Source organism: Erpetoichthys calabaricus, chromosome 5 (assembly GCF_900747795.2).
Source record: "Erpetoichthys calabaricus chromosome 5, fErpCal1.3, whole genome shotgun sequence".
Lineage (NCBI taxonomy): Eukaryota > Metazoa > Chordata > Cladistia > Polypteriformes > Polypteridae > Erpetoichthys > Erpetoichthys calabaricus.
Window position 1 is genome coordinate 145,330,913 of NC_041398.2, and position 24,139 is coordinate 145,355,051.

Here is a 24,139-nt window from a genome sequence, read left to right on the forward strand (position 1 = left end):
GATTGACTGTATTTTGATTTCTTAGACCCCCGTCTCACTGTTACCCACTCATCCTTTTGCTGAACTGGTGCTGCAGATTTTGGCCACTATGGTGGGTCCTGGCGAGACTGACTGAAACAGAAACAGCAATGCTTGAATTGTCTAAACAAACTGAGCTTCTAAACTTGTAAATCCTGTTCATGATTTAAAAAAACTGGGTGTAATTATATTTAACATTACTAAAAATTGAATGTTTATCACAAACTCTCTCACAACTGAGACTGGGTCCCCCTGCTAGGGAGGTTTGCAATTTTGTCATTGTGGTTCGTCAATGCTATGGTTCAACGCGGAGTCCCACAGATTTGTCATTGAGATGAGTAGCTATGTAAACAGATACCCTCAGGGGCACCCCTTTCAGTATGGGGCCCCAGAACGCTTGGTTCACATAAGAAAGAGACACTGCATTTCACAACATATTAGGCTATCTACACCAGTGATGATAAACTTGTTGAAAATGTCATTAAAAAAATCACCCAAAATGAAAATCAACATATCATACCATATATCCACCAAAGGACAGAATTAAATGACACCACCATCAAATACACAATACTAGGGAGCATTAAAACACAGCTTGGATAATTCAGCTCCTTTCTGTTTAAATCTAAAACCAGTGGCAGCCTGCTCCAGATATCTGCTGTGACTATCTCAGCATTATGAGCCAGTATTTAATTATCATTTGCATTTCTGCCTACCCTATTTTCTAAATATGCTTTGCATATCTAGTGCTTAAAAATAATATATAAACAATGGCAGTAGAACTGGAATTTGTTTATATTCAAAGAAAGGCATTTTTTACTAAAGTTTTTTATTGCATGTAACAGGCAACTTGTCATTCCATAATTCTTAATGCTGACTTCCAATTATTTCTCATATGACAGTTTAAAGGTCTCACGCTCCTGACTTTTATGTGGTGCTCCATAGGATATCAAGTCCCGATGCACACCTCTAACACACATCTCCATTCACTAGTAGCAGAGCCAGACTAAGCCCATTTGGAACCCTAGGGGGGGTGAACAGATGTCATCCCTCGTTGCACATAAAGGGTAGTCAGTATTATTAGACTTTGATGATCTAGGTGGGGTGGTGGTTCCCCTTGGTGTCTGGAGCACATATCCCTTCTGTAGCACAAACAACACCCCTTGGTGTATATACTGTGGAATTTACTGAGCACGCATGACAGCTCCCTGGGCAGCCCCTTATGTTGCCTAATGGATTGATCGGCTCAGACTAGTAGCCTCGTTTGCCAAATCCTACATTTGATGAAGCTGTGCATTGGAATTAATATTGGAATGTCTGTGGGCCACACCTGAGCGAGAGTGATTATCAAAAATGACATTTATGATAGACTGGCTAGACAGGAGACACTCTTGAGTAAAAGTTTATGAAATAGCATTTAAATGACTCTTGCAGCATGAGGCCAAAGATTCTATGGACTTTTGAGACCAAAATTGAACTGTTTCATCAGAATTCCAAGCACTGTGTCTGGCAAGACCAGGCACTGCTCATCACCTGCCTAATACTATCCCTATGGAAAACCATGGTGGTTGCAACATCATGCTGCTGGGGGGATCTCTGTGGCAGGGACAGGGAGAATGCAGCCAAATAAATGGAGGTCCTTGAAAAAAAAAACTGCTCCAGAGTGCACAAAACCTCAGTTTGAGTTGATGGTTCACCTTTCTTCAAGACATTGACCCAAAGCATACAGCAAAGGCAACACTGGAGTGACAAGCCTCTGACTGTCCTTGAGTGGCTCAGCCAAAGCCTAAACCACACAGTACATGTGTGTAGGGACCAGAAGATGGCAGTTTACATTAGATTACATCCAATCTAATGGGGAGAGAGATGATCTGCCAGCAAGAATGGGATAAACTGCACTAATTCCAGGTGAGCAAGGCTTGTAGAGACTTACCAATAGAAGGCTTGAAGCTGTAATTGCTACTGAAGCAGCTTCTACAAAGTACTGAACTAAAGGTATAAATTCTTATATGAATGATAGATTTCAATTTCTGATTTATAATAAATTTGCGAACCTTTCTGAACACATGTGCAGAAAGTCAAGGGGTCAGAAAACCTTATACTGTACATCAATTGTATTTAAGAGAAGGTGGCAACTAAAGAAAAGAAAACAATAGATTAGAGACGTGCAATGAATGAACAAACTAGTTCTTTTGTACTTGTCTCGGTCTCTGAATAAACATATTGGTACAATGACATTAAAGAACGAATCTTTTCAAGGCATGTGCAGGTACATGCCACATTTTATATTGCATTATGTGACAGTCCAGAGCTATCATCTTAACTTCACTTAAATGCCTGCTGTCTTTGGGAAATAGCCTATCAGCAAAACGGTCATGACGACAACTAGCCAATGACTGACTTGATAAATGACACCAAGCACCTCCCATTGATCAGTTCACTTTGACTGAATGACTAAGACCGCCCCATAAATTCAATTGATTTTGGCAACAAGGAGGTGGAATAGGGGATTGCTCCATACACTTTAAAAAAAAAAAAGCTAACTGTCCTAGTACGTACTCTGACTGATTGAATAAACCAGTATGCCCCATACTGATCTGGAGAAACACTGCAAGTTTGTTCACTAACTACAGGCATTACATTGAATCTCAATTCAGTTCACTTATGATACACATATATGGCAGATTGCATCAGAAAGAACGGGATATAAAAGAAGGAAACTGTGGGAGATCCAAATCTGAAATTATTTAGTCCTATTTGAATGTTCTCATAGTTTTATGGTGAATCGTGCATTATTCTAAGGTTCTAATTGTACGATTGTTTTATTTGTCTTTATTGAAATTTTATTTATTGTCAACATTCAATAAAGAGGATTATTAGTGTTGTAGTATCCCTTCCCAGGCGTGGTGGTAATTGTCCAAAAAAAAAAACTAAATAATGGTTTTGTTTCTTTTCTTCTGACTTAACTGGCCAAAAACAACGTAGTCAGGACAAACAAACAGGCATTGAACAAAAAAACCACCCCACAAGACCGAGTCAAACACACTCTCTCACTGAACCTCCTTTCCAAAGTCCCTCTTCTCCAGCACCCCAGAGGCTGCTTATTAAGAGTGGCAGTTGTGTCTCCTCTGCCCGCCCTTCTCCACAGCACTCTGTGCAGCCCCTTGTTTTTTTAAATTTTTTAGAACACACTGCCTCAGTGGCAATTTCTTTCCCAGATTGTTACACTAGACCCCCCACCCCCACCCCAGCTCCTTGCCCCCGAGGACACTTCAGAATGTTGATAACGAGCTGGTCATTGGATGACTCGTCTGGGCCGTCCAGGATGCGTGACGTCGTCTGTAGAAGGCGTTTCTCTTTCTACCGTCTCCAGCTCCAAATCGGGCTATTCTTGATTTACATCCCAGTTGGCTGGCGCCTCGATCCTTTCATCAACACCAAACCTTCCCCGGTAAGGCGCCAACCGATCCTGATGTAGAAACACCCGACGTCCCGTTCGTGACATCTGCACCCAGTACACCACTTTGCCCATGCGCTCGAGCACCTTGCACTGATGTCATAATGCCACTTTTGGGTAAGGCCAGCCTTGTGCAGATGCTCCCGTGTGAATGCGTGAGCCCCATCGATTCGGTCCTGAAGACAGCAGGCATACTCAGGTCCAGACTGCTGTTCTCCCCTTTCCATTGGCAAACCATATTTGAGAGAGACCGGGGTTCTCAATTCCCGGCCTAGCATCAACATGGCAGGGGTGCATTGTGTAGACTCCTGCACCGCTGTCCGGCATGCCAGGAGAACCAAAGGCAGTTGCTGATCCCAGTCTTGTTGGTCCTTGTTTACCACCATTGCCAACTGAGCAGATAAGGTTTGGATGAATTTCTCGGCCAAACCGTCCCTTTTGGGGTGAAGTGGAGTGGTGTGCGTTTTTTGAATATGTAGGAGGTTGCACACATGATGAAAAACTTTACTTTTAAAATTACGCCCCTGGTCTGAATGGAGTTCTAATAGCATGCCAAACCTACTAAACATGCCCTCAACCAGGGCAGTAGCCATGGTTTTTGTATCTTGGTTAGGAATAGGGTATGCCTCTGGCCACTTGGAGAAACAGTCTACACTAAAAAGGATGTACCTATTTCCCTGTCGAGAACGGGGAAAAGATCCCAATATGTCTATCCCAACCTGCTCCATAGGCAGACCAACTTGATATGGTTGAAGGGGGGCAACTGATTGTTCGGAGGGTCCTTTTCGCGTGGTGTACACATCACAACGGCAGCAGTGATCTTCAACATCTCGTCGGCACCGCCCCCAGTAAAACATCTGTCGGAGCCGCTTCAGTGCCTTACTGACCCCAAAGTGGCCAGACCTCACACCCTCATGCACTGACTTAAAAACATCATCCTGTTTCCCCTTTGGCACGATCACCTGCCAAGTGACCTCTCCAGTGGCAGGAGCTCGCCATCTTCTCATCAGCACCACATCCCGAATGGCCAAATTGTCCCACTGAGCCCAGAGACCCTTAACAGTCATACCGTCTGGGGCTACCTCCTCCCAACTAGGTCAGTGATTGTCTGTCACCCAGGCTCTAACTTTCTTTACCTCTAGATCCTGGTTCTTCCAAAACCCCTAATGAAATTGCCCCTTAGGCAGCACTAACATGGAGCAACTGTATCTCACCTCCCTTGTTCGCTCTCGGACTTCCTGATGGCGGCAGTAGTCACAGTTTATTTCAGCACATGGCCTGCAGGATAGCGCATCTGCGTTGTGATGTTGACCCCCCCGGCGATGTTGGATTTCAAACTGAAACGACTGTAGCCATTCCAGCACCTTGCCACTTGTCCCTCTGACTCCCTAAAAGACATCAGCCATTGTAAGGATGCTTTGTCGCTTCGCAGTGTTAATGCAGTCCCTTGTAAGTAGTGTCGAAAATGCCGGATCGCTGCCACTACTGCCAGGAGCTCTCTCCACATGACACAGTACTTTTTTTCTTCTCTGCTTAGGACTCAGCTGAAATAAGCAACTACTCCTTCTCCCTGGAAGTATGGTTGTGACAGGACGGCCCCTAGGCCTACATTGCTGGTGTCCATGTCTAAAGCAAAAGCAAGGGCCGGGTCAGTTGATGCAAAGATGGCAGTCTGGCATAAGGTATCCTTCAGGGCTTGGAAAGCGCACTGTTCTTCTGCTCCCCAGTGGAAATACTGACCCTTCTTTGTTAGCCAGTGAAGGGGTGCAGCCACCATAGCGAACCTGGGAACAAAATGCCGGTAGTAGGATGGCAATCAGAGGAATCCACGGATTTGCCGTACGTTAACTGGAGATGGCCAGTCACAAATTGCTTGAGTCTTACTGTCTTCAGTGGCCACCCCCCTTTCACTTACTCGGTGCCCCAAGTAGGTGACTACTTGGCGCAGCAATTGACACATATCGGGGTGTAGCTTAAGTCCTGCTTCCCGCAATTTCGCTAGTATGATTCTAAAGGAGTGCAAAGCAGCTTCAAACGTGGGTCCATGTGCCATCACATCATCCAAATATACCAGGCATCTGGAATGAGGGATCCTCAAGAGGACATGGTCTATTAGCCGATCAAAAGTTGCCTGCACATTGCACAATACAAATGGTAGCACTCAGAATTGCCAAAACCCGCCCCCAGTCGAAAGCGCAGTTTTTTCCTTGGCTTCTGGGCTCAATTCCACCTGCCAGTAGCCACTTCTTAAATCTAGCGTGGAGAACCAACGCGACCCAGACACCAGATCAAGGGCCTCATCGATTCTAGGAAGCGGATACGAATCTTTTCACATAACTACATTCAACACAAAAACGCCATTCTCCTGATTTATTTTATCCAAAACAACAGAGGAGCACCAAGGAGAATCTGATGGCTCGATAATTCCAGAATTCAACATCTCAAGTACCAACCGATCTGCCTCGATCTGTCATGCCAGGGGAATGCGCCGCAGATGTTGTTTGATCAGGCGCGCATCTCCCGTGTTGATGTGGTACTGGACGAGGTGAGTTCGGCCAATGTCCTTAGAGGAGGTGGCGAAACAGTCTCAGAATTCCTCAAATACATCCTTAAGTCATTGTTGCTGAGGTTCCTTTAATCCCTGGAAGCTTCTTTCCCAGAGGCCTTCCAGAGAATTGTTCCATCGCCCACCATTATAGTGCGGGGGAGGCTCCCAGGTGGTCCCGACTGAAGCTGACAGCCCATCAATTGACAGGGCAAGTCAATCTGAGCCTGGGTTTTAGTCAAAAAGTCTAAAGTTGCAAGCGTCTCTAATTTTTCAACCCAAACAGGGAATGTCCAAATGTGTCCTCCTATTCTTAGAAGAGTGGTGGTGTAATGAATTGGCCGGGAATGGCTTGTAGGGAGCAGTTTTTAGGTAGCAGATCACGTCACACTACAGTAGACGTAGCCCCGGTATCTATCAAAGCCTGCACATCAGTCTCCCAAATTCGGATAGGCAAATGACAATAATCTCCCCAGCCTAGCTGTCCCACAGGGATCACCGACTTGTCCTGGCCTGCATTTGGTGTCGGTTGCAGCGGGACTACTAAAGGGTCTGGAAACATCCCGCCTACTCCGAACCCTGACCGTTTCCCGGCATTTCTCTGCAGCTCAGAATAAGAATAGTTGCTGGACGGAAAGGACAAAATTGATGAAGGTGCCCAGGTTGGCCACAGCGCCAGCAAGTAGGGGGTGTAGGGGCCGAAGTTGATATTCTCACAAGGTTTAGCTCCACCGGGGGAGTTCTTCCTGACGGTTCCTCTCCCAGGCACAACACATGGTCGCGTGACGGCTGCTGGTACATCCTTTCCCGCTCCCTCTCACGACCCTCCGTATAGGCCGATTCCCCCTCACATACCAATTCGAACTCTACAGCACACTTGAGCGCCTCTTCTAGAGTTTCTGGTTGGGTAAGTTGAGCGGCGGTGCAGCGCTTTAGGCTCAATTCGACGGAAAAATGCATTACGTGCCAATTCGTCCTGGACCCCGTGGAGAAAATGTGCATAGGCTCGCCCCACCAGTCCCTGCACTTCCACGCCAAACATTCCTAGACGTTCTTAAGGCCTCCGAGTTCATTCGTGCAGTTGCCTTTACGGTCTTAAAATGGTTTCTGTCCGACAGAAACGACGCTCAAGGGCCTTCAAAAGCAGTCCTAAGTCCGTTATATCTTCCCGCGGAACATCCTCAAGGGTTTTCAAAGCCTCCCCTTCCAATGCTGTCACCAATTTCACTGCTCTATCCTTGACCCCCCACCTATTCGTCTCTGCAACAACTCCGAACCTGTTCCAAAAGGCTTCCAAGCTGCCCACCCTGGTTTCAACTTTGGTAAATCGAGCCTTTCCCTCGCGCCTCTCGGTTCTTCATGTTTGTTCGCAGGTTCTTCTTTGCACTGGAGTACCCACCAGGGTGGAGGGGGAAATTCTTCGCCAGCCATTTTCACGTCCTCTGTTTCTTGTAACAGCCGTCTAAATGGGATGCCTCGTCCCGCTTCTGACACCAATGTAGTATCCTTTCCCAAGCAAGCAAATAAACCTTGAACAAAAAAAAAACCACCCCACAAGACCGAGTCAAACACACTCTCATTGAACCTCCTTTCCAAAGTCCCTCCTCCCCAGCACCCCAGAGGCTGCATATTAAGAGTGGCAGTTGTGTCTCCTCTGCCTACCCCTCTCCACAGCACTCTGTGCTGCCCCCCCTTTTCTTTTTAAATTTTTTAGAACACACTGCCTCAGTGGCATTTCTTTCCCAGATCGTTACAGTATTATTATTATTATATGTGAATTACTTATTTTGTTGCTTGGTTTTTATAATTTTTATATTTTTGGGGGTTAAAGTTGTTACACTGTTATACTATTCTAGAGTAGAATATAGCTTGTTGTTGTTTTTGAAGTGAAGGAATCAGTGGTTCAAAAATTCGAATCATTTTGGTGAAGTGAATAAAATTAATCAAATCACTAAAAAGAATCATTTTGCATATCACCAGATTAGATGCTTGCCTGGAGGAGACCCCGGTAACCCCATAACTGGTGAGGTACTCTTTTTTTTTAGTATATGTGTAGATCTGCATAATATGGGGCTGTGAATTTGCCTTGGGAGGTCCTGCTCCGAGCAACATAATAGGTTGCAGGGTCATAAAAACTTTTTCATCACGATTTTTTTTTTATCATCATTTGCAATTTACAAACTTAAATGGCACATTTTGTATATACAAAGTGGATGTTTATTCGCTAATGCAGATAAATATGCAAATCAATATAATGGCTCCAAGCAGTTAGTCACAGTAATATCAAAATTTGTGTAGCAAAATAGCCAGACTTGCTGTAACAGGCTATGCAGTGTTCAAACAATCTGCCAGTAATATTCAACTTTATGGGTCCTCATCAGAGAACCAAACGAATGGACCGTTGCAATCGGAGAATTAAGGCCTGAGCAGTTTTGAGTTATCGTTGCAGGGGTTGCGTTGAGAGAGGGTTAGAGCATTAAGTGTACTGTACTGTTACGTTTTCCATGCCAGTGTCATGCACGCACGAGATAGTCCAGGTGCGTTGGTATTCAATCGGCGACCCCAAGATTCCCCTTTTATTCGTCTCATTTAGAAGTGATGTTGCACTGATCAGATGACGCTATCTATACTTGTGAGGATTTTACTCTTATAATAATAATAAGAAGAATAATGCATTTTATTTATAGGGTCACTTTATATTAGCAGTAAATCTCAAAGTGCAACATAAAAAAATTAAACAAAGGCAAGGCAAAATAAAAACACAGATAAAACAACAATAATTATAGCATTCTTGTTAATATGCTTTCCTAAATAGAAAAGTCTTTAGCTGTTTTTTAAAACAGCCCACAATCTGCTGTGTTCTTAGGCTCTCTGGTAGGGCATTCCAGAGCCGTGGAGCAGTGGCTGCAAAGGCTCGGTCTCCCATTGTATGAAGTTTGGTCACAGGGGAGCAAAGGCAGTGGGTATTTGTAAAACGAAGGTTTCTTGTAGTGGATTGTAATATAAGGAGTTCTTTAAGATATTGTGGAGCATTTCCATGGATACACTGGTGAGTAAACAAACAGAGTTTGTATTCGATACGGAGATGGATAGGGAGCCAATGAAGTGACCAAAGGATTAGTGAGATATGTTCATATTTCCGCATCCTCATCAGGATTCTTGCAGCACTATTTTGAATTTGTTGGAGCTTTTGAAAGGCTCTTGTTGGGTTTCCCGATGAGGAGTGCATTACAATACAGTGATCCCTCCTCCATCGCAGGGGTTGTGTTTCAGAGCCCCCCGAGAAAGGTGAAATTCCGCAAAGTAAAAATCATATGTTTATATGGTTATTTTTATATTGTCACGCTTTGGTCACAGATTTGCACAGAAACACAGGAGGTTGTAGAGAGACAGGAACTTTATTCAAACACTACAAACAAACATTTGTCTCTTTTTCAAAAGTTTAAACTGTGCTCCATGACAAGACAGAGATGACAGTTCTGACTCACAATTAAAAGAATGCAACCATATCTTCCTCTTCAAAGGAGTGCGCATCAGGAGCAGAGAATGTCAGAGAGAGAGAGAGAGAGAAAAGCAAACAATCAAAGACTGATAGGTGCTGTTCGAGCTTTTAAGTATGCGAGGCACCGTGCGGGAAGCATATCGCTTGACAAAGCAGCCGCAAGTTAGCCCAGCAAGGAAGGGAGCAATGTGAAGGTAGTCTTTCATCATTTATTAGACGAGCATCCGTATCCTCTAGGGGTGCGAACAGCCCCCCTGCTCAAACCCCCTCCGTCAGGAGCAGAGAATGTCAGAGCAAGAGAGAGAGAGAGAGAAAAGCAAACTATCAAAAATCAGTAGGTGCTCTTTCGGCTTTTAAGTTTGCGAAGCACTGGGCGGGAAGCATATCGCGCAAAAAAAACAGCCACAAGTAAGCACAGCAAGGAAGGGAGCAATGTGTAGGTAGTCTTTCAGTATTTTTTGAGGAGCGTCCGTATCCTCTAGAGGTGCGAACAGCCCCCCTGCTCACAATATATTTGAGGAGTTTTATTTAATATGTAATACGTGCTCTGATTGGGTAGCTTCTCAGCCATCTGCCAATAGCGTCCCTTGTATGAAATCAACTGGGCAAACCAACTGAGGAAGCATGTACCAGAAATTAAAAGACCCATTGTCCACTGAAACCCATGAACCATCAAAAAAATCTGTGATATATATTTAAATATGCTTACATATAAAATCCGCGATAGAGTGAAGCCGCGAAAGTCGAAGTGCGATATAGCGAGGGATTACTGTAGTCCAGTCTGGATGAGACAAAGGCATGAACCAGCTTTTCAGCATCACAGAGGGAGAGGTAGAGACGGAGTTTGGCTATGTTTCAGAGATGAAAGAATGCAATTTTACAAAGGCAATGGATATGTATATCAAATGACAGATTGGAGTCTAACTTGACACCCAGATTTGTAACAGAAGGGTAGAGGGTAATGGTACGGTCAGAAAAGGAAATACAATTTACAGAGGAACAAAGTTGATGGGTGGGGGGGGGTTGAGTGCCAATTTAAAGAGCTTCAGTTTTGGTGCTGTTCAGCTTGAGGAAGTTCTTGGACATCCAGGCCTCAATCTCATCCAAGCAAGAGGAAAAAGTTGATGGAGGTGTAAGAGAAGTCAAATCCAGTCTCACATAGAGCTGCGCATCATCGGCATAGCAATGGAATGAAACTCCATGCTTGCGGATGATGTGACCCAGGGGTAGTATATAGATATTAAAGAGGGTCGACCCAAGGACTGATCCTTGTGGAACTCCACAGGTGACAGTGTGGGTATGAGATTTAGCATCCCCCAAGGCCACATACTCAGTCCTGTCTGTAAGATAGGACTTGAACCACTCGAAAGCAATGCCAGAAAGTCCAATTGTATAGTGAAGATGATGGAGAATATTATGATCTACCATATCAAATGCAGCTGTAAGGTCCAGGAGGATAAGGAGTGATGGAGATCCCTGGTCAGCAGCCATCAGGAGGTCATTGGTGACTCTGACCAAGGCTGTCTCTGTGCTGTGAGAAGTTCGGAAACCAGACTGAAATTTTTCAAACAGATTGAATTTTTTGAGGTGATCCTGAAACTGAATCAAAACAACCTTTTCCAAAACTTTAGACAAAAATGGAAGGTTGGAGATTGGACGATAGTTTGCTATCACTTCAGGATCCAAGGAGGATTTTTTTAAATGAGGTCTAATTTTTGCAATTTTCAAAGCCAGTGGGACTAAGCCGTTCTGGAGAGAGTGATTAATGATGTCAGCAATAAGAGGGCTTATATCTGATACATTAGCTTTTATCAGAGGAGTTGGAAAAGGGTCCAATGAACATGTTGAAGGCCTCATCCTCTGTATGATGTCCTCAACTTCTTTAACTGTGGTACAGAGGAACTGGGAAAGGCAGCCCATTGGCTCTGATATAGAAACATCCAGCGATGGAAGGCTGGAGGCAGACAATGAGGAGCGGATGCTGTCCACTTTAGAGTTGAAATATTCAATTAAATTATTGCACTGCTCCTCTGTGAAATTATTACAGGCGTAGGTGTGAGGATTGAGTAAATGGTTTATCACAGAAAAAAAGTTGTTTGGAATTTCCAGGTCTGTTGTTGATTAAATTTGAATAGTATTGAGATCTGGCAGTGGTCAGTGCCCTGGAGTAGTTTTTTTGGTGTTCCCGATAAGCTAATTTGTGGACTGTTGAACTGGTTGCAACAAAACGCTGCTCGAGGGCTTGCCCAGCTGTTTTCATCTGTCGAAGCTCACTTGTAAACCCCGGGACAGATTTTACAAAAGAGACCACTCGTGATTTAACTGGGGCATGGGTCTCAAGGATGTTGTGGAGCCCATTGTTGTAGTAATCGACTAATTCACTGACAGAAGAAAGGTGGGGAGCAAAGGAGAAGTTCTTGATGTCAGCATTTAAATCAGTCAAATTTATTTTTTTCAGATTCCTGAAGCGGATACACTTCGCTGTGGTTTAGAGTATAGTGAATATGTGGGTAAATCCATTGAGACAATTTTGTGATCGGAAACACCTAGATCAAGTACTTGGAGGTCTGAGATGAGGACTGAATCAGTAATGACTAAATTGAGGGTATGGCCCTTGTTGTGAGTGGGGACCTCGACAAGTTGCCTCAGATTTAGGCAGTCCAGGAGCTCTAAGAGCTGAGCAGCAGAATAATTACAGGGAGTGTCCACATGAATGTTCAGATCTCCAAGAATCAGTACATTTGATGATGTTGTACAGAAAGATGAGAGCAGCTCATTCATGTCTGTAATGAAATCGGGGTGTTGTTTTGGTGGTCGGTAAATAAGAAGTATTGTTATAAAAAGTGGATGCTTGCAATTTATTGCCAGGCATTCAAAAGTTGAGAATTTAGGATGGGGGAGAAGTGATAATTGCAAATCAATTCGATGAACCGCCACATCCAGAGCTGCGGGCCTTTTCAAGGTAGGTGTAGCCAGGAGGGCAGGACTCGTTGAAAACTGAGTATACCTCGGATTTATGTCAGGTCTCAGTGAAAAATAATGTCAATTTCCCTGTCTTATTACATACTTTGAAACGCTGCTCTGGGGGAACGGTGTCTGGGAAAAAAATCGTTATATGAAAGTGTTATTTTGGTTCCTAGAAATTTGATTCTGTTCATCTGGACAAAGTTTGTTATTTTGGTTTTTCTGAGGTCAGGATCACGAGATGCATTCTTCCGTTGTCTGAAAGCCCACAGGTATTGTGAAAACTTTGTATGCCTTGGGAAAGCAAGTCGATTGTACTTTGTGCACATGAGTAGAGCTTTCGAATATGCGAGAGCGTGCGATTCGATGGGGATTCACATTTTCATTGAATCATAAATTTTAATTGCACCTACTTTACTGACCACGTTAGGGACTATAAAGTGAGAATAACAGAACATTTTTTAAATAATGAAGCACTGAGATTGCATCAGTAAACAGTAGGCGAAAATAGACGTATGACTCTAGAAACAAAAACTGGAGCAATGCGTGGAACTCCTTACCTCGGTTACAATAGTGGACGCGTATCTTTCTTTTCCAAACTCCCAGCCGTCCAGACATTCCTCCGTTTCGTTCACCTGACCTTCGCCTGTCCACTTTAGTCGGGTGCAGCTGCCGAGAGCTGATGACCCATCTATCAGTTTTGAGGAGATCAGTGAGGCATTAATAGGCGATCCGCTGCCATTACCAGAGCGCGCTCGGCAGAAATGTGGTGGCGTGTCTGCCAGGAATACCACGGACAGCCCCATGTAGCCGTTAGGGACAGCGGTCAGGCTAAGGAGAAAGAAGATCGCCATCTGGAAGGGACCCCAGTCACCCAAGAATGACGTGAGTTTGTCGTAGTCCTGCATTTTCACGCTGCAATTGTAACTTATTTTTTAGTAAAAACGTAGACGAAAAAAATAAAGTGTTGTCCGTGAATTCAGTTTGAGGGACCATACAGTCTTCCCTTGTATAGAAAGCAGATGTTTAGTGAAATCACATATCGTTGTCTCTTCCAGTTCAAATTTAATGTCACTTTCCACCATCAAGCTGCACAAGTGTAGCACCAATTAGTGTTTGCACTAAGTCCGTTTTAAGTCCGAAGGAAGAACACTAATAAAACAACGTGGGCGCTCGTAAAGACATTTGGTCGCGGTTGACTTTACTGGGAGTTTAGTCAGTAACTGCGATGCGCTCCGGTTCACAAAATAAGTTGGGTGGTTCTGGGGGGGGGGGGGGGGGAGGGGGCGTGTGGTGGTTAAGAGGTGTGGGAGTGCGTGTTCGTCTTCTTAAAAGGTCTGTATGTACCTGGGGAACATCCTACATAGAATGTGCTGATGCTTTTGAGTTATCTCCCGAGTCTCCAGTACGTAAAAGAATTTTGAGCTCTTTAGTTGTGTGCACTTAAGTACCTTAAGTGAGGAAAAAATAATTATCATTAGAGTAATATTTTGTTATATAGTACACCTTTGCTCAGACTTACGCGAGGCTTTGCATAACGGGTGGCATTGAATTCCACAAGTATCTATCACGAATTGTTAAGTACAGTTTTATATACAGGACTTTAGTATCCCTTAAAAGCTGCTTTTGCAGAATTTTATGTGCAATAGAAGTGGTTTGTCATCGCATCACAAAGTTCCCTGAAGTGGAACAACACATTGATTTTCAGTAAAGTCCTCGCTTCTTGACTAAAAATCGTTTTTGTAATCATTTTTAAGTATAGTAAGACTGTAGAGGATTGATAACCAAGTGAAGATTTCACAACGCCTAAGCTGTTCTTGTCTGAAATATGTCCAGATGAACAGAATCAAATTCCTAGGATTTCCTTACCTGGATTATTGAGCATGCATCGAGACAAAGATTGTTCTGTAGGGTAAACCTGAACCTAATAAGACCCCTGTCTGGGTTACATGGTTCCTCCAAAGTATTCTATAGTACTGCTGCCTTTGTGCTGTAGCCATCTTATGCAAACAAACCCTCAGTCACCCCTCATCTTTGGTAGACATTCTGATGAATATCAATGACCATGTCTTCCCGTATCACTCATAGTCTAAAAGTATGATTCAATTAAAGAGGTAGTAGGGCAGTCTTTCAAGGTTCGGCTTGAAAGGGGTCACACTGTCATGCAAGATTTGCTGCCTGGTTCTGGTGTACTGAATAGCTATGGACCTACAGCTTTAACATTTTACAATGTTTATCTCTTTCTATAGGGTGGTCCAGATCTAATTATGCAATTTTCATTACGCTATAACTTACTAAGTTTATTACATAGAGAATTCACAGCACCTGCCCTGCACAGAGATTTCACTTAAAATTCTTTTTGTTGCCGATAGATGGCAGCACCTGCCCTGCATTCCAAAATGGCGGGGAGACGGTTGTCAGTCAAACAGTTGCATAATTAGATGTGGACCACCCTGTAATTAGGAAAATGGGGGGAAAAGCTACTTGCAATGAAGCCCATCTGTGACGACTTCCTCAGCCTCATTCCAGGCCTCTTGTTTTCCCCCCCTTTCTGACACCCACTTCTTTGCCATAAATATATCTAGTACTCTTAAATTTAGTACTGAAGGCTGCACTATGTTTATTGCCATGAGTGTTTCCCACCTCTGTTGCAACTATTTGTGTTTATCTGAAATAATGAAAGACTGCTAACAAATAAAAAACTGGTAATGTAAAAAGCTAATCAAGATCTTAAAAATAAATGTTTATTGGAATGTCTCACATGAAAGAAGCATTATTTGTTTACATTTAAACTAATCTGTCAGTAAATATTGCAATATAATGTTCTTATCAATGTTGTAGTGACACTATAAAATGGTATTCACAGCATGATCACTGTAAAAATACAATACATAACTGTAGAAAATACAGTTTTAAAACTAACATTTTCTCATGTAATTTTACAGTAAAAATTTCCTTGTAATTTTACAGTAAAATACTGGCAGCTGAGTTGCCAGCCACCTACTGTACTTTTACACTGAAGCTGCTGTAGTTAACATTTACAGTATTACACTGTAATTTCATAATACAGTATTGTACAGTTATATTGCAGTATCATACACTGTAAAAAATGTCCGTAAATTCAACGGTAAAAACACAGTGAATGGTGAAAGTAAAATACCGTTTCTGAAAAAATGAAAATGACCTTATATTCAACTGAAAATTACCTGTATATCTTAAACAATACATTTCATTATTTTTTGCAGGAAAATTCTGTACAATCGACATGTTTCTACCTTCAAAATATGCAGCATACCGTATACTGATATATTACGGTTATTTACCTTCAGTTGGAAATGATTGGTCACAGCGCTTGCTTGTACATGACGTGCACAGTTTAGAAGTCGAATGTTCTAGATTTTTTTTTCAAATCTTTCGGTGAGTGTGCTTTGGATGGTAACGTTTGATACGATTAGTTATTTTATTAAGTAGAAAACGTGGTCATTTATTAAGTTAGACATCAGGGCGTGTTTTATTTTTATGCTTTGCCTTTTCTAATTCACCTGTGTTCAATTCGGTCCTCGTTAAAAAATAAGTTGTGATTTTGTGCTAAAGTGATGAAGACTGGTGTATTAGTCTTTCTAGTGTTTTCATGACTTTGAGAAATAATATAGTATGATATTTAGTTTACTTCGTTAACTGTCGCCATAGTTAGTAGTTTAAAATTGATATACAAAGTAAACCAAGTGTTTTGTCACCAGCGTATTTATTTTGAAAAATCTAATTTTCTGTCGCGTATTCCATTTTAGCAGCGCCATTACATATTCCTTCTGTATATGAAAATACGATTTGAGAGTGTCGAGGAAAAGTAGTGAAAGTGAGTATTATCATGTGTGGCAGTCCGATTTATTGATGTTTATAATTTCTATAATAATTCTTTTCAGGGTTATAGTCTACTTTTGAGCAGTTTTGAATACTGTGGTGTGTATTTGTTAATGTAGCCAAACAACGTGATGCAAATTGCCATGCCGCGAAATTTGTAATGGTTATTTTAGCTTTTTTTTCCTTTTCACATTTAGGTAATTCATACATTCTGTCTAACCCTAAAGGTTGCATTTGTGTGTTTTCTTCAATTGGTTAATTCAAGATAAATGGGATACACTAATCGTTGTTTTGTTCGTGTAACCTATTGTTAAGCTCTTTATCAGTATATTTCTTATAACTGTATATTATTAGTTACATGTGCTTTGGTTATGTTTATGTGCAGAAGTTGTGGTGAGTCCTTGCATACTTTAAAAGGATATGTGCTTCATTGCAGGCTTCATCGTAATGACCCACGCTGCATTTTTAAGTTTGTTGCAACAGCTTGCAAGCAGGCCTTCTCAAAATATTCTGCATTCAGATCTCACTTTTACAGACACCATTATCATAATGCTCTTGAAATGGTCAGTAACAAGACAGTAGTTACACTTTTAAAATGCTCTATTTTACTGTGTAAGAGAGAGTTCCATCATTTACCGGATCTTCTGGCACATCTTAAAGAGCATGTTGTTGGAGGCCAGACTGTAAAATGTCCAATTAAAGGTTGTAAAGGTGTTTTTACTGTTAAATCATCATTTAGTGCACACATGTCTAGAAAGCACAGACGTTGCTCAGTTGGTCATGTCAGTGATGCATATAAACCTTTGCAATCTCAAGTGCCATGCAGTAGCATAACTGAAGCTGACTCAACTGTTTTTTTTGCAAGTGCAAGCGAGCCATATTTAGAAGACACAGAAATGGAGGTATCAGAAAATTTTACAGATTTGTATCTTAGAAACATATGTCTATTTTACATGAAACTTCAAGGGCAGTTTATTTTACCAGTATCAACAATTCAGAATATTGTGGAAGAGATGCAGAACATACACGAGTTAGGAGAGACCTATAGACTATGTAAATTAAATTCATTGCTTAATGCTGACCTTTCATTATCAGATGAAGTTGTTACAAAAATATTAGATACAGTAAAACAAAGTGACTTATTCATATCATGCCATTCAGGGTCTATGAGAACATCACATTCGAGAACGCAGTCATTTAAGAAACTGTTTAACTACATAGAACCTAAGAAAGTGTATCTAGGAAGAGACGAGAACAGAAAAGAGAGATTTGCATATTATGTTCCAGTGAAAGAAACACTGAAATCTTTGCTAGATTCAGAGCTCTGGAATGAAACAGTATCTCAGAAAGACCCTTCCACAGATGTCTTCTGTGATATCAGTGATGGCAAGATATTTAAATCCAACAGGTTTTTCCAGGATTATCCTTCATGTGCAAAATTAATCTTGTATCAAGACGCATTTGAAGTGATGAATCCATTGGGATCTGCAAGAAAGAAGCATAAAGTGCTAGCCATGTATCTCTCTCTCGTTAATTTACCCCCTCATTTTCGATCCAGTGTAGATAACATGAAGCTTGTGTTGCTATGTAGAGAGAAGGACTTTAAAGATTTTGGCCATGGTAAGGTTTTTTCTGACTTGGTGTTCGATTTGAGAGACTTAGAAGAAAATGGCATTGCTGTTTCTGAAGATGCAGTTATTAATGGGACTGTGTATTGTATTGTTGGGGATAATCTGGGCTCTCATTGTATAGGGGGGTTTACTGAGAATTTCAGTCAGTCAGAGTACTTTTGCAGATACTGTTTAATTACCCGAACTGAATTTCACGATGACCCCAATGTAACTGGGCCACAGAGAACCATCGAGAGTCACAATTCTGCCACTGATTTATTGCAAGATGAGAAATCTGAAGTTCAAGGGGTAAAATTCAAATCAGTCTTCAATTCTTTAAAGCATTGCAATGTTTGCCAGCCTGGTCTGCCACCCTGTCTTGGTCATGACATTTTTGAAGGCATCCTCTCTTATGATATCTGTTTGTACTTGAGGTACTTTATAAAGAAGAAAAAATGGTTTACATACTTAGTTTTGAACAGACGCATTTCTCAGTTTGAATATAGTGGTTCTGATGCCCTCACAAAGCCATGTGAAGTTAGTTCACAAGGTTACAGGCTTACGGGTCAAGCCATTCAGAACTGGGTTTTTCTAAGGCTCTTGCCAGTTTTAATTGGTGATTTAATTGCTGAGCCTGAAGACAATGCCTGGCAAGTGACACTTCAGCTTAAGGATATAGTCGATCTCATTTGTGCTCCTAAAATCTCAGTATCTCAGATTGCATACTTAGATGTTTTGATTCAGGAGTATGTGGAATCCAGAAAAATGTTGTTTCCAGATATTAAATTGAAGCCAAAACATCATTATCTGAGACACTACCCTGGATTGATTTTGAAATTTGGGCCTCTTATTAGATTGTGGACAATGCGATTTGAAAGTAAGCACAGTTATTTTAAAAGATGCGCTCGACATTTGAAAAACTTTAAAAATCTGTGTCTTACACTCGCTGAGAGGCATGAAATATTTCAGGCCTATCTTTCTGCTGGATCCTTGTTTCCCCCAGTTTTGGAAGTAAAACATTCCTCTCCATTTTACTCTGAGGTTTATGCTGAATCTGTAAAAAGTGCAGTTAGACCATTTGGATTTACAAAGTCAAATACAAAGGTTTCAGTGAATATGCAGTTTAAAGGAACGGTTTACAAGAAGGGTCAGTTTATAATCATCAGGAATGATGATGTTTTGGAGTTTGGTGAACTTGTGGTCATTTTTGTCAAAAATGACTCTGATGTTTATCTTTTGACAAAGGTGTTTGTGGCTGAATTCCTGCCAAAGCTCCATTTGTATACTGAGAGAAGTCTGGGTCAAATGATGCGTTGCTTGAATATTGATGATTTGATCAACTACTATCCGTTACAATGTTACATGATGAGTGGATGCAAGGTGATCCCATTGAAGCACAGCATACTGTCATAAACCAAATTTTTGAGGCATTGGTGGTGTATTGCTACATTACGGAACACCACTTTACTGTGTTCTTCAGCCCAGGGTTATGGAACCTGATTCATAGAGAACTAAGTTTTTGAATGTATAATGTCAATAAGTTAAGTTTATTAGCCAGGTGAGAAGCCTTAAAGGGATTATTCAGCCCAAAATGAATGTATGCCATTATGTACTTACAGCTGTAACATCTGCTTTTCTTTTTTAGAAAAAGTAAAGGGCAAGTTTATTTTATTTGTTTGTTTTTTCAGTCTTAAAGAAAAGAACCAGTCACAGCAGGAGGGTATGAAGATAATGGCAAATGTTTCATTTTGGGTTGAACTATACTTTAAATTATTAGCTAAATGACAGTTTAACCCAGAGGTTAATAAGGTTCCATACCAGCTCATACGTGTTACTTGTTTGATTTAAATGTTGTTCATTAAAGACAGTTTCAGCTTTTAATGGTTGGATTGTGGGTAGCTTCCTCTTTCTCGCCCTTCAGGAATGCAGCCAGGGGCAGTCAAAAGCAAAAATCCTCGACATAAAACAGTTGTGTTCAAAAAAGCAGAGTGATAGTCTAAGAAATGTATTTACAAAGAGATGTCGTCAAGAGTAGACAAAATTCTGGGTGGCAGTTTGTGTATATGTGTTTGCACCAGTGACCAGCAAAGATCCTACTTTTTACTGAAGTGCGGTGAATCTTGCATTTCATAAATTCTTTGTGACTGTCTCATCTTTTGTCATGAAAGATATGACAAAATACCGCACAATCAAATCTTCTTTACCTCTCTTCAGTAGCTACTATGGAGCCAGTTCCAAACAGCTTACAATGTGCTATAACTGAAGTGTTACCAGACCTACCAGTTTCCCTTAGGAATTCACTTGAGGACACCTTGAATTCCCTTGGGGTCGAAAGTCCTAGTGACCTCCATTATGTCCAGGAAACTGACCTTCTGCCTTTACTGAAGCCTGTCCAAGCAAGGAAATTAGTGAGCTCTCGGGCACAGAAAAGTAAGTAATATAATGTAAATAATTACCTTGAAATTAGCCTATTCCGAAAGAGTCAATACTAGGTCTTAGTAACCATTTAATTGGTTATAGTAAGTGGTGTGAACGGAGGGCTAAGACTGATAATAATGTGTTATATGTTATAAAATGCAGGTGGTAGATGTATATGTCATTTAATGACCTCTACTTTTGTTTTATTTGTTTGCCCATAGAGCAAAGCAGTGAAGCATCTGCAGGTCAGACAGTCTTTTCCTCGCCAGGTACATCCACCAGTTCCTCTCCTTGTCCTAGGTCTGGCTTTTCTGTTGGTAACCCAAATTGGACCGACAGTTTGAAAATACCGTGGCTAAAGCTACCTGAAGCTTTGGTTCAGGATTTAGAAAGAGGAAAAAGACCAACTCCAAGATTAAGACGGGAAATGATAAGGATTGTAGTTAAGGAGATGATGAAGGTGTGCCCATCTCCAAGCAAGAAGAGCACAACTGACATTGCAAAGGCAATGGTTGCAAAATATCCAATTTCCCTGCAGGACATAATTGAGGGTGATATTATTGGCACTGGATACCATTCCTTGATAAAACAACTTCAGGCTTGAATTGAGAATGTGAAGAGACCAATTGTTCCAAAAATGAAGAGGCAGGATCCTCCCTGTGATGAATGTGATACAGATGAAGTTCCTCCTGAAGCCAGAGCTAAAGTTCAAGACACATATGGGTGCATCCAGTGGGAACTGCAATACATGCCGCTAACTGAAACAGCAGAAAGTCAAACAGTGACACAGCAAAAAATGAAGAGAATGCACGAGGAACGAAATCTGAATGCAAAAGAAATACAAACAGATATACGTTCAACATACTATTCACAGAGAAAGGACATTAACAGGGGCACTGCTGTGGTTAAACTCTTTGAGGACTGGCCATTGTTGTATCAGGAAGTTGGCATGGCTGTTCACTTTGAGGAACTTACGGGCATTCCATTGAAGGATACCTTTCTCAACAGTGCTGAAAAAAAAGGAAGAAGACTCCTAGACTTCCTGAAAGACGTTAGTATGAAGAACCAGCGAGTTCAACAGGCTTTCATATAGGTGCAGATTTCCAGAGGACAGAATGGTGGTGTCTCAGAAGACATCAAAGACATGGTGCTGCTTCTGCTTGCATATTTTGGTGAACCTGAGGATAAAATGTTTCATTTAACAGAAGAAACATGCCTTGCTAAAGAAGTCACACTGGAGCAGCTTCCTGTTACACCCTGCATTATTGTTGGTGGTGCGTTACAATTTATTTATTGCAGTTGAGGCTGTGTCTCTTTTGTGGGATGGGATTTACTATTTTGCACTTAGTAAAAAGCAACTACAAAAAACAGTATTGTAGTTTAGCTGGACAATTTAACCAAATATATCAAGTTTGTCCAAAATTTAATGTCTTATATCTTCTCTTATTGGATAAAGAGGCCTTTTTAATTGTTATCCATTTTATTTTTCTATTACATGGGTAAACTGTATTTGAAAATTTGTATCAACATATACATTATTTCTGTGTATTTTTTTTTACATAGGAACTTCCTGTTATGCCGCCAAGATATTTATGCTGAGCATAGATCAACACATCGTAAACGACTGCATTACCACCTTCATCGCTGCCCTTTCCATGATGTTTGGAAGCTTCTACTGTTTTAACATTCATTATCCAGTGGAATTGGCGTCAAGCTTTGAGTTTCTACAACGGTAAATTTTAAACATCTTTGCTAAAAACATAAAATACTAAAAGATTGAAAAGATGTGATCTGTGAAATTTTATAACCCCAGTTCTAAGCTGAAGTAAGGTTGTTTGAAATGGATTTTGTGCTACACCTAACCTAGTTTTTTATTGTCTTACAAGGTGCTTCTTTGGTATTAATCCTGAGAAAGGGACCAAAGTGGAGTCAAAAAAGAAAAAACGTCCGTCTGTGAACCCCAGAGTATGCACATTAATTTCTGACCTTGCAAATTTTGAATGGAAATAGGTGTAAGTACAATGTATTACTGCCCCCTTTTAAAGACTGTTGGGTGAAAACTGGGGCTTATTCACAAATTTGTGACTACAAATTATTTTGTACATACACAAAGGCAAATACTAGGAAAATCTATATATTTATAATTAACCTGGATAATTGAGAATTAAAATCATACACATAGCATCTCAATAGATGAGGCATACTGTAGGAAATATTTCAGACATACACACTCACACCCATCCATCCATCCATCCATCGTCTCCCGGTTATCCGAGGTCGGGTCGCGGGGCAGCAGCTTGAGCAGAGATGCCCAGACTTCCCTCTCCCCGGCCACTTCTTCTAGCTCTTCCGGGAGAATCCCAAGGCGTTCCCAGGCCAGTCGAGAGACATAGTCCCTCCAACGTGTCCTGGGTCTTCCCCGGGGCCTCCTCCTGGTTAGACGTGCCCGGAACACCTCACCAAGGAGGCGTCCAGGAGGCATCCTGATCAGATGCCCGAGCCACCTCATCTGACTCCTCTCGATGCGGAGGAACAGCGGCTGTACTCTGAGCCCCTCCCGGATGACTGAGCTTCTCACCCTATCTTTAAGGGAAAGCCCAGACACCCTGCGGAGGAAACTCATTTCAGCCGCTTGTATTCGCGATCTCGTTCTTTCGGTCACTACCCATAGCTCATGATAATAGGTGAGGGTAGGAACATAGATCGACTGGTAAATTGAGAGCTTCGCCTTGCGGCTCAGCTCCTTTTTCACCACGACAGACCGATGCAGCGCCCGCATTACTGCGGATGCCGCACCGATCCGCCTGTCGATCTCACGCTCCATTCTTCCCTCACTCGTGAACAAGACCCCAAGATACTTGAACTCCTCCACTTGGGGCAGGATCTCACTACCAACCCTGAGAGGGCACTCCACCCTTTTCCGGCTGAGGACCATGGTCTCGGATTTGGAGGTGCTGATTCTCATCCCAGCCGCTTCACACTCGGCTGCGAACCGATCCAGAGAGAGCTGAAGATCACGGCCTGATGAAGCAAACAGGACAACATCATCTGCAAAAAGCAGTGACTCAATCCTGAGCCCACCAAACCGGACCCCCTCAACGCCCTGGCTGTGCCTAGAAATTCTGTCCATAAAAGTTATGAACAGAATCGGTGACAAAGGGAAGCCCTGGCGGAGTCCAACTCTCACTGGAAACGGGTTCGACTTACTGCTGGCAATGCGGACCAAGCTCTGGCACCGATCGTACAGGGACTGAACAGCCCTTATCAGGGGGGCCGGTACCCCATACTCTCGGAGTACCCCCCACAGGATTCCCCGAGGGACACGGTCGAATGCCTTTTCCAAGTCCACAAAACACATGTAGACTGGTTGGGCAAACTTCCATGCACCCTCCAGGACCCTGCTAAGGGTATAGAGCTGGTCCACTGTTCCGCGACCAGGACGAAAACCACACTGTTCCTCCTGGATCCGAGGCTCGACTATCCGACGGACCCTCCTCTCCAGGACCCCTGAATAGACTTTTCCAGGGAGGCTGAGGAGTGTGATCCCTCTGTAGTTGGAACACACCCTCCGATCCCCCTTCTTAAAGAGGGGGACCACCACCCCGGTCTGCCAATCCAGAGGCACTGTCCCTGATGTCCATGCGATGTTGCAGAGGCGTGTCAGCCAAGACAGTCCTACAACATCCAGAGCCTTGAGGAACTCCGGGCGTATCTCATCCACCCCCGGGGCCCTGCCACCAAGGAGTTTTTTGACCACCTCGGTG

General features: G+C 42.3%; 2 protein-coding genes across 4 annotated transcripts in view; both read right to left on the reverse strand.

Moving 5' to 3' along the window:
- LOC114652669 (solute carrier family 22 member 5-like) overlaps positions 1–13,410 on the reverse strand; it is a 134,503-nt gene extending 121,093 nt beyond the window's left edge. The window contains exon 1 of the mRNA XM_051928451.1: positions 13,047–13,410. Coding sequence (XP_051784411.1) covers positions 13,047–13,394 — 348 coding nt within the window. The 5' untranslated portion in view covers positions 13,395–13,410. The remainder of the gene's footprint in view (positions 1–13,046) is intronic.
- trappc11 (trafficking protein particle complex subunit 11) overlaps positions 1–24,139 on the reverse strand; it is a 973,608-nt gene that overhangs the window by 777,958 nt on the left and 171,511 nt on the right. The gene's annotated exons all lie outside the window — the stretch shown is intronic.